Raw genomic sequence first — 14,394 nt, 5'->3', positions numbered from 1 at the left:
TGAAAATGTAGGGTGAAGTCCTACAGACATTGAGTAGAAATCCTACTACAGACATTGTGAGTGAGTGTGGGCAAATCATCTGATCTTTTTCTGCCTCAGTTCCACACCTATAAAATGGCTTCGATGCTTCCTTATTTTCTAGAGGTGCTGGGAAATGTAATTGTCACTTCCCTAAATACTACACTGATAAAGGTATGAAAATGGACTACGATTGTTGTAATATGACACTCCTTAAATGGACACAGGCTACGTTAAAGAAAGGGTATTAAAATGAGAAGATTCTGGAATGAAAAAGCAATTAGTGCTTACATTTGGTTAGGTTTGTGGCTACTGTTGTACTGCAATGCCTGTACAGGAAAGCTTGAGTCAGGAAACTTCATGACCATGCCCACATTGTGATTCTTTCTAGTTTTATGCTGATGTGCCTTCAGGCTGCTTTGTTATATCATGTAGACTGGCAGGTTTGGGTTAGCTTTCATGCCAGTTATCCCTTGCAGTTTAGATTACACTTGCATGTTGTGCAGTTGATGCTCTTGATTTAAAGAGGCAAGTGGGATGCCAGAATCTTTATATAGAAATAGATATTTAAGCTTTTGAACCGAATGTTAGACTTTTTTCTGAGGTGAAAAGGCTAGATCCTTTGTTATGCAAATCATCTCTCAGTTTGTATGAAGGTATATGGTGCAGCTTAAAGTACAAAGCTATGGATAGTACCAGGCTGCTGAGACAAGCAAGATCCATGGAGCTTGTGGATAGTTTTGTCTGCAGAGGAAGGTTTTGTTTTCTTAGTTTTGTTACAGTAAACATGCCATGTGTCAATTCTTTTGTAGAGTGGGCAGATTTCTCGCCTTATGAGGTAGCCATACCAAAATACGGAGTCTCCATTCCTTCAGAATATTTTGACAGCAAGTTCTTCATGGGAAGGCGAGTGAAGAAGCTGGCAGAATCTCGGATCTGCTATCTGGAAGGTGACCTAACAGTACAATGTAGTTAATCATGATACTAGCTAGCCACTGGCCTGTGTACAACACTCCTTGCCAGCAGGTCTGCTCTAGTCTCGATTCAATGGGCTTTTTACCCCCTTTGTACACTTCTGCTCTTTGTAAAGCTTCTTTCTTTCTCTCCTCCCTTCTAACCTGAACAGATTTTGGAAAGCTGTAGCATGATTCCCCTTACATTTTCTAAACCAAACAAGATGGTGGAAAAGGCAAGTTGAGGAAATAATAAGCCTTCCTTCCCTGAGCACTCATCAACTCTTCAAGTTCATAAACTATATTTCTAGACTATGCATTACTGGGGTAGAACTGGAGAGATGAGAAAATAAAATATGTCATCTAAAACAACCCACAAAGGTGGGAGCCACCTGAGCTTTGTGGATTGAGAATGATGTCAATAATCTTCTTTGCCCATAAGGATGAAGGAAGCCTTTTAACCTTGAACAGCTACCTTGACTGGCCATTCTGCCAGTAAAGGTAAAGAAAAGGGTAAAAACAGCTAGTCAGAGGAACCCATGTGTCCAGGCAGATTTTAAATCCTTGCAAGAGTTGTAGTTTTCATACGAAAAACAGGGGTCCAGTGGAGACAAAAAACATATTTCTCTGACTGTGAAGTCTGCTAAAGATTGAATTTGTTCCTCATGTAAATACCTGGCATGGGGCTTAATGACAAAGAATAGTTCTTTCTTTTCCAAAAGGAGACTCACACATGGAGCCAATTCTATTTTGATCCTGGACCTGTTGCACTCCACAGAAAAAAAAACAACCCTGAAAGGAAAAAATGGATCTTAGATCAATTTAAAAAATAAATTGATTTAAAGAAGGCCCTGATGCTTCACCATGCTTTCAAAGTTTGCTTTCTCTCAAAGCTACACAGTAAACACTCTAAAATATCATTTGAGTGATTGATACCTCTTGTTACTCTCTACTATGCAGTGAATGGTCTGGATGTAGTTACCTCTTAAAAAAGAGCACTGAAGTGCTGACACCATTAATTTTAAACTCTGTGAGACCTACTGCTTAAGCGGTGTTATGACAGGGTCTGTTTATGTGGGCCAGTAATATGAGGCATGGATACTTGTAATAGTCAGTGGTTAACTTGTAGTAGGGCAGTATTTTCACCATGTGGTTTGGCTTGCAGGTCTTTGGACAAACATCTTTACTAGGAATTTGCTGGATGGCTTGTACTGGTCCTCAAATTCAGATGAGTTCTGGGAACGATGGGCTCAAGATATGGTAGATATAGGTAAGAGTTAAAAAATCAGCTTTTTTTTTTTTTGACCAGACAATACTTCCTATTCAGGAGTTTAAGAAAGGTACACTGTTGGTGCTTTTCATGAATAATCCCTCACATCACTATGTGATGTTTTCTTTTTTTTCTTCTTCCCCTCCCCTCCACTCCTCTCCCTTTCCCCTCCCTTCCCCTCGAGGGAAAATTCATGCTAGTTACAAATGTTTTTCATTTCAAAATTCCTCCTGCTCTGTTATATGACTCCACCCATGACTGCAAATGAGAAGGGTGGCTTTTACTTGTGGGCAAAAGTACAAAGCCAGCATGTCATTTGAAAGAGCAAAAGACAAAAGCTGTGGTTGCTTTACAGAAAACCAAATATCTCTTTGTTTAAATGCTATGGCTCATGTGCACATGTTTTCCAGGAGCCTGCAAGAAACAGGGAGGAGAGGGACCCACAGAAAGACAAGAAGGGCAGCTAGCCAGTAAAGAGCAGGTTGCTGATATTTTTTTCCTCTATTTCATAGTTTCTTCTCTATTTCAGAAAAACATTCGCCTGAGGATGATATCACTGTCATCGAGCCTCCATCCTGTTTGTCAGGGAAGTTGTATGAAATGTTTCAGGACATTATGACCAAGCGCCCACTACTGGCAAAGTCTCATAACTTCCTGAGAGGCTTAGAATTTCATAAGGATTATATCCATCAGAAAAAATTTATTGAATGGAAAGGTAACTGCAACAAAGAGTTAGCTGCATTGTGCAGGTAACATCTCAGATTTTTTTTTTTTTTAGACTTTGGAAAACTCACATTTAGAGATATTTTTTACAGGGTTTGGAAATCTGTTGAGGTGAAACTATGCTCACAGTGTCTGTTGCTTTAGGGAAACAGGCTAAAATTAACTAGTCCATGGGCTGCTCTTTCACTTCTGGAAGATATCTGCAATTTGTGTCAAAACATGCTCTTCTACAGGAAGTTTGCCACTCTGCGTAGGTACAGTAGTCAAAAGATTCATGAAAGGCAGAATCTTTTGAGGTCAAGACACAAAGGTAACACCAGAAGCATAAAATAGCAGGTTATTATGTGGATCAGATGAAGGAAAGGATTGGTTGCAAGCCTGTTGGTTGCCCATGTGTCTTGTATTTCTGCCTGATGATTTATCCATCCAGAGACCTCTCTTTAATTCATCAGACACAGAAGTACCAAGATCCTGTTACAGAAAGTTGAAATCACATATGGTTAGACTGTATATATTAAACAAATAGAATATGTAGACTTGATGTATAAATGGAACAGCAATTTTCTATGGTCTGTGTCCTGCAGGCAGGCAAAGTAAACAGCCATCATAATTTTATCTCAAAATCTAAGAAACAATCTGTGAAATGATAGCAAGGTGATGGAACTGAGGTTTTGTGGATCAGAAACCTTCCTATAATCCCACCACCCTCATTTATTCCATGAACAGGTAGCAGTGTGGGAGGACGAGTTCTCTGCCTCCTCTGAGGCTTTCTCTCTGGCAACTTGTGTTTCCTTTCCGCTGTTTTATGCAAGTTACAATGTGCTTTGCCCCTCTCTTCCATTGCTACAGGGTTTGCTGACAGTGGCGAGAGGTGGTGGTGCTTTTTGTGGATTAAGGCAAAGCCCATAGTGGGCAATCTGCTTTCAGAATGTTCAGTAAGCCAAAAGTCAGTGTCCTAAAAGAGTCTGCTCGAGACAGCAAATGAGAGAAGGAGGAAACATGTAGCATAAGAAGGGTGGGTGAGAGAAGGAGCAAGCAAGTAGCTTAAGAAGGTGGATGAAGGATGAAATTGTCAGTCAGTAAATGTTAAAAAAAGAGCTTTCCTTACATTTGCTGATTATCAATTTTAAAGACAAATGGGTAGAAGCAGATTTCAAGGAGGATTTTGAGGAAGTGATCATAGGAACACTAAAGATTATCTCAGGCTAGACAATCTACAAATAAAGTAAAATATGTAGAAAGCATGAAGTCTGGAGTGGGAAAAAGGAAACTGAAAGCCTGGAGTGAGAAAATTAGCATATTTTCTATCTTCTTTTGGCTGCCTGCATAGGACCAAGCTAAACCATAGGAGCAAGAGGAGATGTCAGGTCTGTGAGCAGAAATAATAGTCTTGTGGTAGGTGAAGTCTCCAGAATATAGCTTTGTTTTAAAGGCTTCCTTACATCTGAGGTTATCTGACAGATTAAAGCAAGACTTTAAATGCCTAGTTTTCCTGGTGAGACATTTCAGAACTAATACCATGGAATAAGTGTAATGCATTTACAGTAGGGTTCAGACTTTCAAGGGAATTCCTGAGACAGTACTTCTTTAAAGTCTCTATTTGCATGTGGAAGAAGAGATTCTCACAAGGAGATGCCTACTTGTAGTTCACATATCCAGCCAGGAATAAATGCTGCATATTTCCATCTCTGTGATGAGAAAAAAAGGGTAATGTAATTTCAACTAAAAATTTTCACTGGACCAAAGAAAAGTAAAAAGTTCTGTTTCTTCTGTGAGGGACTGCAAGCAAATGTCTCTCATGACAGCAGAATCTGTGAATTCTCAGCAGCCTCGAATGCTAGAATAAGCACATTTTGTAAAGACCTGACAGTGAGGGAATGGAAAAATTATGAGTTATTACTTCAAGCTGCTGTGAAACATTCCAGGCTATGCAACAAGCTAGAGTTACTCTGCACGGTTTAAATCAACACTACAGAATGAGGCCAAGGAAGCAGAGAGGTTGAATGAATTGAAATGCTGCAGTATTTCTTTGATCAACAGTTTCTTAAAATGCCTAAACATAATAATTTAAGGCTCAAGTGTTCTGCTCTGGTCTTTGCTACCTCATTTTGTGAACTTGAGAAACACCCTTAAGCCATTATTTGGATATTTAAAACCATTGCAAAATGTTTCCTGTTTCATGGGACTAGAAGAGTACTAAGGGAACAATAGAGGACTTGCTGTCTACAGGGCAAGTTGATGAGGTTGCTAGCAGAGAAATAATAGCCTAGTTATCAGAAATTGGCTTTAGATCTCAACTTACCTGTTGGTGTAATCCCCTTTTGTCTCCTATAGTCATTAATGTGAGGTTTGATTAAGTCAAGCAGTATTTTGGTATGTTGGTAGGGGATACTGTGTGCATGATGTGGTATTTTTTTGCAGATAATTTATATGAGATCACTGAAAGCAGATTGAAGTCAGATTTTTCAACATGGGAGAGGAGCCTAACCCTGAGAATACAAAAGCAAAAAAAAGAGCAATGCAAACATGCAGTGATGTATTGCGTTTGTTAGCCTTGTTGCTACACTGTGAAATTGTTTTTGTTGTTTACATTTTTCCCAGTTCTTAGGGGGAAAAAAAATCTGTTGAAGTCTGTATTCTGTGAAAAATGACTCCCCAGAGCAGCTGTGAGGTCAGTGGAGTCTGTGTATCACCTGTCCTCTTCCTGGCTGCCTCATGGCCTGCCTTTGTGAGTGTGTCTGGGAGAGTGTGATACCAGGCCAGATGGGCCCAGATGTGCAGTTTGAAGGGCATGCTTCCCAGGCCGTGTTTGTGGGCTTGTGTTATGGAGGGAGGCGACCCTGGTCTTGAGGGCAACCAAGGGGCTGCCCTTAAGAGGTAGCACAGACAGAATTACTCACTCCTTCTTCCCTAACAGTGCACCACTAACTATATTCAAAATGTTTTTCAGACACTGTACTGGATGCTTTCCCTAACAATCTGACACCGCTGCAGAAATATCTTTGTCTGATAGATGTTGGCTATTTCATCAACACCAGTGGTGCAGCACTTTTCAAGCCAGAGAGGAATGTAGATGTCATTATATCCCTTGATTATGGTTTGGGGAATGTGTTCAAGGTGAGAAGATTAACTTACTCTGTTCCTTGCAACTCTGGTAAAATTATTCTTGTCTATTAAAACTTCAAAGTAAGTGGCTGTCTAAATCTTGATCATGTATTCAAGACCAAACCAGTCACTGTATCTTGGAGGAGGAAAGAAACTTCCTTCAAGAACAGAACTATAGAAACTGTTAGGCTCTTTTCTCTATAGTGGATTACAGCATACACTTTCTAGGATCCTCAGGGAATTGTAGTAACAGTTGTTTGCTGGAGACATGCCCTTGGTCTCTCCTGGTCTGTCATGACAAATTCTAAGTGTGGTTTTGGGTCATTCTCTTGAGCTTGTAAAAAGCATTATAGAGTGATAAGAGGCATCATCTGACTTGTGGTGAATCGCAGCCAAAAGTAGGGTTGTACTGCAGCTGCTTTGGACTACACATTCATTTCAGAGTGATTCTAGGGAATGAGTTAAGATGCCATAGTATTTCTAGGATACCTGGGTAAACATGATTCTTCGCTTAGAGCTTTAACTCCATGACATTCTGTGTCCACAGCAATTAGAGATGACATACAAATATTGCAAGATACAAAATATCCCGTTCCCCAAAGTGGAGCTAAGTGAAGAAGAAAAGAAGAATCCAAAGGAATGTTATATCTTTTCGGATGCTGAGGACCCCAGAGCACCCATAGTAATCCATTTCCCCCTGGTGAATGACACCTTTAAGAAATTCAAGGAGCCAGGTAAATTAAGTCAACAAAACTATGTACTGTGCTCTACCCCTGGTATGCTTTCACTGATGACAGCCTGAAAAGCAACCTCCGTACACCTGCTGGTCATTCTCCATTTGCAAAGTATGGAGGACAGCCCCAGGAAACTCAGTCCCAGGAAACTCAGCGCCACACAGTGTTGGAAAGCATTGCCAAGAGTGGGTGGGTCTTCAGTTTTGTGAAGAACAAACAAACAAACCAGCCCCTGGAAAGCATCTGAATGTTTAATGAATGCAAAATGCCAAGCTCACTGCAGTGCTCTGCCACTGCACAGCAGGTCGAACACTGGGCCTCCTCTCTGGCCCTGTTGCTCTGCTTGGAAGAGAGGACCATGAACCACTTGTAGTGGTCACCTGCTTGCACCCAGCTCAGGAGCAGGTGGAATGGCTGCCTGCTGAGAGAGCATGTGGTGCTCTGTCTGGCCCAGTGATTAACGCAGGTAGTGCAGAATTGGTGGAGGCAGTAAGGCAAAATTCCAAAATTCTATTGTGGTTATAAGTGGGACCACAGCAGAATGGGTGTCTCTGAGGCAGCATTTGGAGAAGGGGAGGAACAACAGCAAAACATCTTAAGTAAAGGTCCTTTTCTGCTCTGATATTCACCGATGCTCAGTGAATATGTGCAGTGAGAGCTAACCAAGAAAACCACATTTAGAAACTCTATGGATGAAAAGAGGAGATACCCTGTAGAGGGAACTAGGCTTGTTCAGTGAAGGCTGGAGATGGTCCAAATGGCAGTGTGTGTTGAGATCCGGCCATTGAGCAGTGGCTGGCAGGTAAAGAAGGTGAGGTTTTTGGAATCTCTCTGAATGAAAGATAGATGAGATAATGCAGAGCAAAGCAGCTGCTGCAGCTTCTCAGTGCTCCAGGCCCAAGTTGGTGAGCTATGATGCTCACCTGCATGTCTCTGAGCAGTTGGTGATTCATCCATCAAGCTGACAACCAGCAACTGATGTGGGTGGTTGGGGGAGGAGGGTGCTTGGCAACCTGGTTTTGTGGATTTCAATTTTAACAGTGGAGCTTTTTGTTTCTAGGTGGATGAGAGACACCTTGTGGGATTGGGTACTTTTTTCTTGTTTTTAGCAATTTAAATTCTAAAGAGACTCAATTTGTGAAGTTCTCATTTACAATGCAAGTATTATAGACTGTATTTGTGTTACCCACATCCAGATAAAGCTGCATCTGCCTCAAGCACACAAAAGCAAAGTCTCTCTGAATATTGGGAGGCTCAATGTAGGCACATTGGATATTTTAATACAGCCATTTCTACTGATAGCCTGTGCCCAAGACTATGATATCACACTGCCCAGAAACCACTAGGTTAGACTAAAACCTGCTATGTCTCAAGCAAAATTCATGTCATTTCATGAACTTCTGGTTGACATCATAAGGAATATCTCAGCAGTCTTTATAGTCCTGCTGACAGTCCTCTCATATTACATTTGTGTTTTGGGCATATTTGGTTCAGACTGCAAGGAGATAGACAAATCCCTCTGCTGAGGGATTTTCAGGATGGAGCTTTAGCAGGAGGGGAGGAAGGAGTGGCTGGGAAAACTGAACAGGAATGGCTCTTTCAAGCTGTGGGGTGGGTTTGTAGTATTTCCTGGGGGTTGTTTTTAACAGTGGGTTCTGCCAGGTAAATCAGTCCCTTACAACACCATGTGTTTAGTACTCCAGATTCAGCTCACTGTGGTGGTTTTTGTCTTTCTCTGCAGGGGTAAAGCGTGGTCACTCAGAGATGGAAGAAGGCAAAGTAAATCTGGAGAACAGCTGCTCACCCTACTACCTCATTAGGCTAATCTACTCCTCCGAAAATTTTGATAAACTTGTGAACCTGAGCAAATACAACATCCTCAATAACAAAGACCTGCTCCTCCAGGCAATCCGGAGTGCTGTAGAACGGAGGAGAATGCACAGGACTGGGAATGTCTCCAGCTACTCTGGATACCCCTAGGCTGGGTTTTTGCACTTTTTCCTACTGAAGGCTATGGCAGCACATTGCAACACATCACAGTCACATTACAACACATCACAGTGTTCATTATTTGCAGAAAACTGAGGAAACATGTACATTTCTCATCTTGCCTTGTTCAAGCTCCTAGCTTTCAAAAGGGTTTATTTAATCTTATCTTAGGTTTTCAGCCCACAAGAGCCTCACACTGTGGTCTTACTTGTTAAGAAATTAAGGTCCTGGTTACCAGAGACCTCTCAGGATCTCCCTGATATTATATCAGATGGTAGTGGTGCTAGATAGTTTTTTGTATGTGCCTGTCCTTTCAACTCTGAGCCCATTATTGGTGTCTTTTCAATGCTTCATTACAAACCAAGTCCTGGCCATTTGCATTCAGTAATGTCCAGATTTTCAGATAGGCTGAGCAACTAGAATTTGCACTGAATTGGTGGGCTCAGCTTTGAAGTCAGGCCAAAGAGTCATGCGTATATATGTGAACAATGACCAAACTGAAATGTGGACAGTCATGCTCTGTCTGGCCAATTCCCTTTGCTAATTTAGAAGTTACTCCTTTTTTCTGTTCCCCTTCCAGAGCTTGGCACAGAAATGCTGCTCCAAACTGCCACAAAAGGGGCATTTACATTTCAAGGAGAGATGACGTTAGCTGCAGTGAGTGAGTACGGTTCTTTTGAGTGTTGGCTGGAGGAAAAGTTCTGAATAAAGCATGAGTAGTTGTATTGATTTATACCAGCAGTGCCTTTATGCATTAAAACATCAAGAGCCTGAAACAAACTTATGATAGCAGAAGTTTGAGAGGAATAATTACCATAGACTCAAGTCTATTAAATAATCATGACCAAGCCATAAGCTGATGCTCCTTATGGATGTAAACTGAATGTACGACAACATAACTCACTAACAGAATGCATAGCCACTGTGTTCTCACACTCAGAAGACTTTTACCTTTTACAGTCTTCTATCCCTTAGAGCAGGTAAAGTATTTTTAAAAGCTGCTACACAAAATAGAGTACAACTAAGAAAAAAAAGGAAATTCTCTATCACATCTCCTTTTTGGAGGAAAAAATTTGGAAAAATGACACCTAGTTTTCATTTGCTTTGGAGTGCAGTGAGAGATTTTTGCCTTGAACTGGGAGCTTGGAACATCTTTATGGCATTCCACCATATTAAAAAGATGGCAGAGAAGGATGCTGACCAATATAGAACAGAGCTCCACAAAAGTCAGAGGAGTTTGCACACTTCTCTAACACTGAAGGATTTGGACCTGCTTCTGCCTTGTTTATTCCGAACACAGCATATTCATCAGGAACCTCCAAGGAAAATCTTACACATTTCTTCCATGTTGGAAATTTACTTGAGATCTAGAATTATTTTACTTGAAATCCAAAATTAGACAAAGAAAGAGCAACAGGGTATATGCAGGCAGTAGTCAAGCTCAAAGAGAGAGCATTTACAAAGACTTCATTGCCTGAACCCTGCATCTATTAAATGCTGCTAATGCAGTGGCACTGAGTAAGCTGTAGCAATATTCCTTGTACAATGCTAATTTCCTGAGCTAAAGAATATCATGCAAAACCTGAGGAGTAGTAAAAGCTGGAATGCAACTGCACAGCTGAATTCTGGCCATGAGAAGTTAAGAACTAATGGGATACCAGCTGCAAGAAAAAAAGAAAGAACCATTTTGAGTTGAAAGGTGAGATGGCAACAGGGAACTATCATCTCAAAAAGAGAGTCCTACCAGCAGGATCTGTTACGTTCGCATAGGAGAGCAGCACATCCTGGTACAGTATTTCATGGCACATGCAAATTTTCATGCTCCTCTGGCTGATCATATAAAGAAACCCCTCCCTATAACCTGCTTGCACAGAACAAAAACTAATCCATCATGACTGTGGAGAGGCTGTGTGCTCCCATGTCCTGGTGCACCCTGATTCACCCAGGCTCCGCAGACATTTGGTGTTTGACCCCCTGCTTGCCCCGGCTGGAAAGGATGGACAAGAAGTGAGTGACACCATCATGCTGTCCATCTCATGTCTTTGCTGCTCTTGAGACATCAAATTATTGCTTACACTTTCCAGCATTACACTATTACACAGGAGCTGCAGAGGTTTGAGCTGGAGGAGAGGGCTGGGGGCTGAACAGTTAGGGGGGAGTCCCAATAACAGCAACTGATGATATTAGCTAGGTAGTTGTGGGTGGGGAAGGTGGTGTGACTCTCCCTTTGCCAGGAGAACTGTCACCAAAGTTTGTGCCAACACTTAAAATCAATTTGGGGACTGCTACTCAATTTTGCAGCTGGAGGCACAGACAAGCATATTCCCATTCATTTCCTTGGGGCCCCATGTGGTACCACTGTAGCCTTAAATGATACTAGTTTTATCAAATATATTTTTGTATTTCAGGGCCTGAAATTATGTGAGGGCTCTATCATTGCCCATCAGAGTGCCTTTTTGTTTTATTTTGGTTACTTTTTTGGTTTTGTAACATGATGTGGATGTGACACATGGGAACATGTTTAGTGGTGAACTTGGCAGTGCTGAGTTAATGGTTGGACTCGATGGTCATAGAGGTCTTTTCCAACCTAAATGATTCTATGATTCTATGACATTAAGGGAGTACATTGCTGGCTTGATGGTGTGGCAGAAGGACCTGGAGGGCATTTGTGAGGGCAAGGGCTGCTGGAGAACTCTGTGCCAGGTGTAGGTCCCTCCACCCTGCAGTCTTGTCTGTGCAGCTTGTTGGGAAGTAGTAGCTGGTACAGGCTGTCTCTCAAAGCACACCTGAGCTGTGGTTCACAGCATGGTGATTTGCACAGCCCCAGACCCACAGAACTATAGGGCAGAGTTAAGTGACATAAGGCTGATCAGTGACCTGTGCTCTAGACTGGTCCTTGGTCTTTGTTCTCTTTCGGTATATATCGAGTCTAAGGGTTTCCAAAATGTTGTGTGTTTGTTCCCCAAAGGTTGTAGTTTTGCTTTTTTGCCTTGGCCCCATTCTTGCCTGGCCTTGTGCCACATGCTGTCCTGTGACTGAGCAGAGTGCATGCAAAGCAAAGCAGGCACTTCCAGGAGAAATCTGTTTATCTGTGCCTCACCATAAAAAGGCATATGACATGCTTATAAACCAGGCATTGATAGTCTGGTGTTATGTTTGAATGCTTAATAACTGAAGATGAATGCATGCCTGCCAAAAACTCACCCGAAAGGCACCCCAGATCAGTACTCCCTGATGAACATTTTGCTGGATAACCCCCACAAATACAGAGCTTGCTATCTGCTGCCAAACACAAAGGAAACAAAAGTTTGTTCTTATGACTGCTAGCTGTTCTTCAGAGAAATTGCTTGCTTGTGTCTTTAAACCATTTAATAATATATGAATTAAAATATAATAATATATTAATTAAAAATAAAATATTGTGAAGGAGCACCAGACCCATGAAACTTTATGCACTTAAACACAAGACAATGTTTTTTTCCACTTGTATTAGCACTATTTACTGCTAAATGCTTGCTGAGAACTTCATGGGGCATTTACTGCTTTCAAGAGTGGATAGAAAAATCTGGGAGAAGATCTTCAGCTTTACAAAGGCATGGAAAACCTTGGAAAAAGTGGAACCAAATCTGCCTCCTGTGGTAAAACCCTTTTCAGTAGAACGGCACAAGACAGGGTAAAGAGATATCTCTACTGAGCCACAACCAAGGCACAGCTTTGTTTTGCCTCTTGGTGATTTGACCTGTGTGTACAGAAGGCTGCCTTTCTTGATAACTTTGCTGTTATCAATTAAATGGTAAGTTTAATATACTTAAGCTTTTTTTTAAAAAAAAAAAAAAGCAGGTTTTTTGGTTTGTTTTGGTTTTTTGTTTGGTTTTTTTTAATATAAAAGCAGCTAAAAATGATCAACAATAATGAAAATGCATCAGTTTCCCATTTCTTTCATGTGCTGTGTTTGGTTTTTTTTGTTTGTTTGTTTGTTTGGGTTTTTTGTGTTTTTTTTTTTTGGGGGGGGTTGTGTATGTGTGACAGGCAGCAGCTCCAACTGAGGTACAGCAGATGAGAGAGCTGGACTAGCAAAAAAAAAAAAGAAATTATTAGATCACCTTGTTGGATGCAAGTGACTGATCTGAATTAGTCTAAATTTAAATCTAGATGTTGCATGTACCCAGAAAGTATTTACATAAACTTGGTGTAAAGGGTTCTCCTTCCCTACAGCTGCAGAATTAGTCAGGGCAAAGGAAAAGACTGCAAGCAAAGAATGAGGGTCATGCTTCAACTGGCTAGAAAAGGACCAAGGCTGAAGTCCTTGTCAGAGGATTTAAGGACTTGAAGCTTTAACTTCCACCTGTCAAAGAAGAGCCCCCGGCCACTATACTGTCCTGGGGATAAAAAATGCCCTTTCTCCCCATCTTCATGCTGGATAACTTTTCTTTGGCTCAGCAACAGAGATAAGTAGGGGAAAAAAAATGTATATATTCCTCCCCATGGTTACACCATGCCTTAGCATGTGGAGCTTGTTGTCTGGGGACTAGACCTCCTCCTTGCTAACCTGCATTTCCACTCCTTTTACACTGAAAGACTGGTTCTTCATGCCTTATTTTAGATTCAGATTCCATTAAAAATGAGTAGCACTGCAGGACTTTTTTTTTTTTCCCCTCGTAACTTCATCCAGAAAGAATTGGCAAATAGGGAATTTTTGATTAACGTGTTGTAAAAAGGAAAGATTGTGGAGACTACAAAACACTGCAGGAAGTATATAACAAAGAATACCTTTGGGTGCACAGGCCACCGGAGCCTCTTAAATCTAACCTGTTGGTATCTGCAAATCCACTTGCAGGTGGCTGTAGTTCAGTCACAGCTTGCACCTTATGCTCTGCTCAGTGCTCCCCATTCCTGTCTTGCAGAGTCACTCCACTTGAGCTGTCTGGCTTAAAGGTCCCTCTGCTCTTCCCTTGGGTAACTCAGAGGAGGTATCACTTGTGTGGTGTGGTGAATGACAGAGTGGTTGTACACACAAAAGTATACCAGATACAGTCCTGTTTAATTGTATTTAAAGATTTTATGAGATCTAATACATAATTTTAAAAGTTTCAAGGGAATCGATTACCTTAAAGCATATCCATACATTTCCAGAGAGCTCAGTTAAGTTATAATGGTCTGGTATTCATTGAAGGAAATATAATTTTTCTCTTCCTGCTTCTAGTAGAGATGGAAGCAGTTTTGTTTTATTTCCACTTTGTTCTAGACTTAGGGTGGTGATGGAGGCTTGTGTCACTGCAGTCTCATCTTCCTTAAAATCTGGAAGACTCTGCAGACTTTCTCTCTGCTTTGATTTTGAAGGACGGTGTTCTCCTACCAAGAACATACATCACCAGAAAATCAGGTACAATATAGAGAAGTTTAAGTCACTCACTCTGTATATATAAGAACTTGTTAGGCATCAAGCTCAGCAGCAAAAGTCTGCCTGGCAGCAAGACTAGGATTTCACATCATAGTCTGTAAGTTTTTTACAGACTCCAAATGCAACAGAAAGTAAGTGATTTACAGAAGCCAGATTTCTGAATTTTGCTATGGCTATGTTTTCCATGTCTGTGTCTCCCCT

General features: G+C 41.2%; 2 protein-coding genes across 4 annotated transcripts in view; one reads left to right on the top strand and one right to left on the bottom strand.

The window, feature by feature from the left end:
* The window catches only part of LOC126651278 (cytosolic phospholipase A2 beta-like), a 61,535-nt gene extending 48,921 nt beyond the window's left edge, over nt 1-12,614 (top strand). For all 3 annotated transcript variants that reach the window (XM_050337005.1, XM_050337006.1, XM_050337004.1), the window contains 6 exons: nt 831-968; nt 2,137-2,241; nt 2,771-2,956; nt 5,915-6,081; nt 6,617-6,803; nt 8,545-12,614. In XM_050337005.1, the coding sequence (XP_050192962.1) occupies nt 831-968; nt 2,137-2,241; nt 2,771-2,956; nt 5,915-6,081; nt 6,617-6,803; nt 8,545-8,783 (1,022 nt within the window). In that variant the 3' untranslated portion in view covers nt 8,784-12,614. The remainder of the gene's footprint in view (nt 1-830; nt 969-2,136; nt 2,242-2,770; nt 2,957-5,914; nt 6,082-6,616; nt 6,804-8,544) is intronic.
* A 1,200-nt stretch (nt 12,615-13,814) lies between these two features.
* Nucleotides 13,815-14,394, bottom strand: part of SPTBN5 (spectrin beta, non-erythrocytic 5) — a 94,552-nt gene continuing 93,972 nt past the window's right edge. Inside the window, 2 exon segments of the mRNA XM_050336997.1 lie at nt 13,815-14,098; nt 14,100-14,144. Of these exon segments, the coding sequence (XP_050192954.1) occupies nt 13,957-14,098; nt 14,100-14,144 (187 nt within the window). The 3' untranslated portion in view covers nt 13,815-13,956.

Source organism: Myiozetetes cayanensis, unplaced genomic scaffold (genome assembly GCF_022539395.1).
Source record: "Myiozetetes cayanensis isolate MyiCay16 unplaced genomic scaffold, myiCay2020 scf6-25, whole genome shotgun sequence".
Classification (NCBI taxonomy): Eukaryota; Metazoa; Chordata; class Aves; order Passeriformes; family Tyrannidae; genus Myiozetetes; species Myiozetetes cayanensis.
The sequence above is the reverse complement of the archived record's forward strand: the minus strand, read 5'-3'. Positions and strand labels throughout refer to the sequence as shown.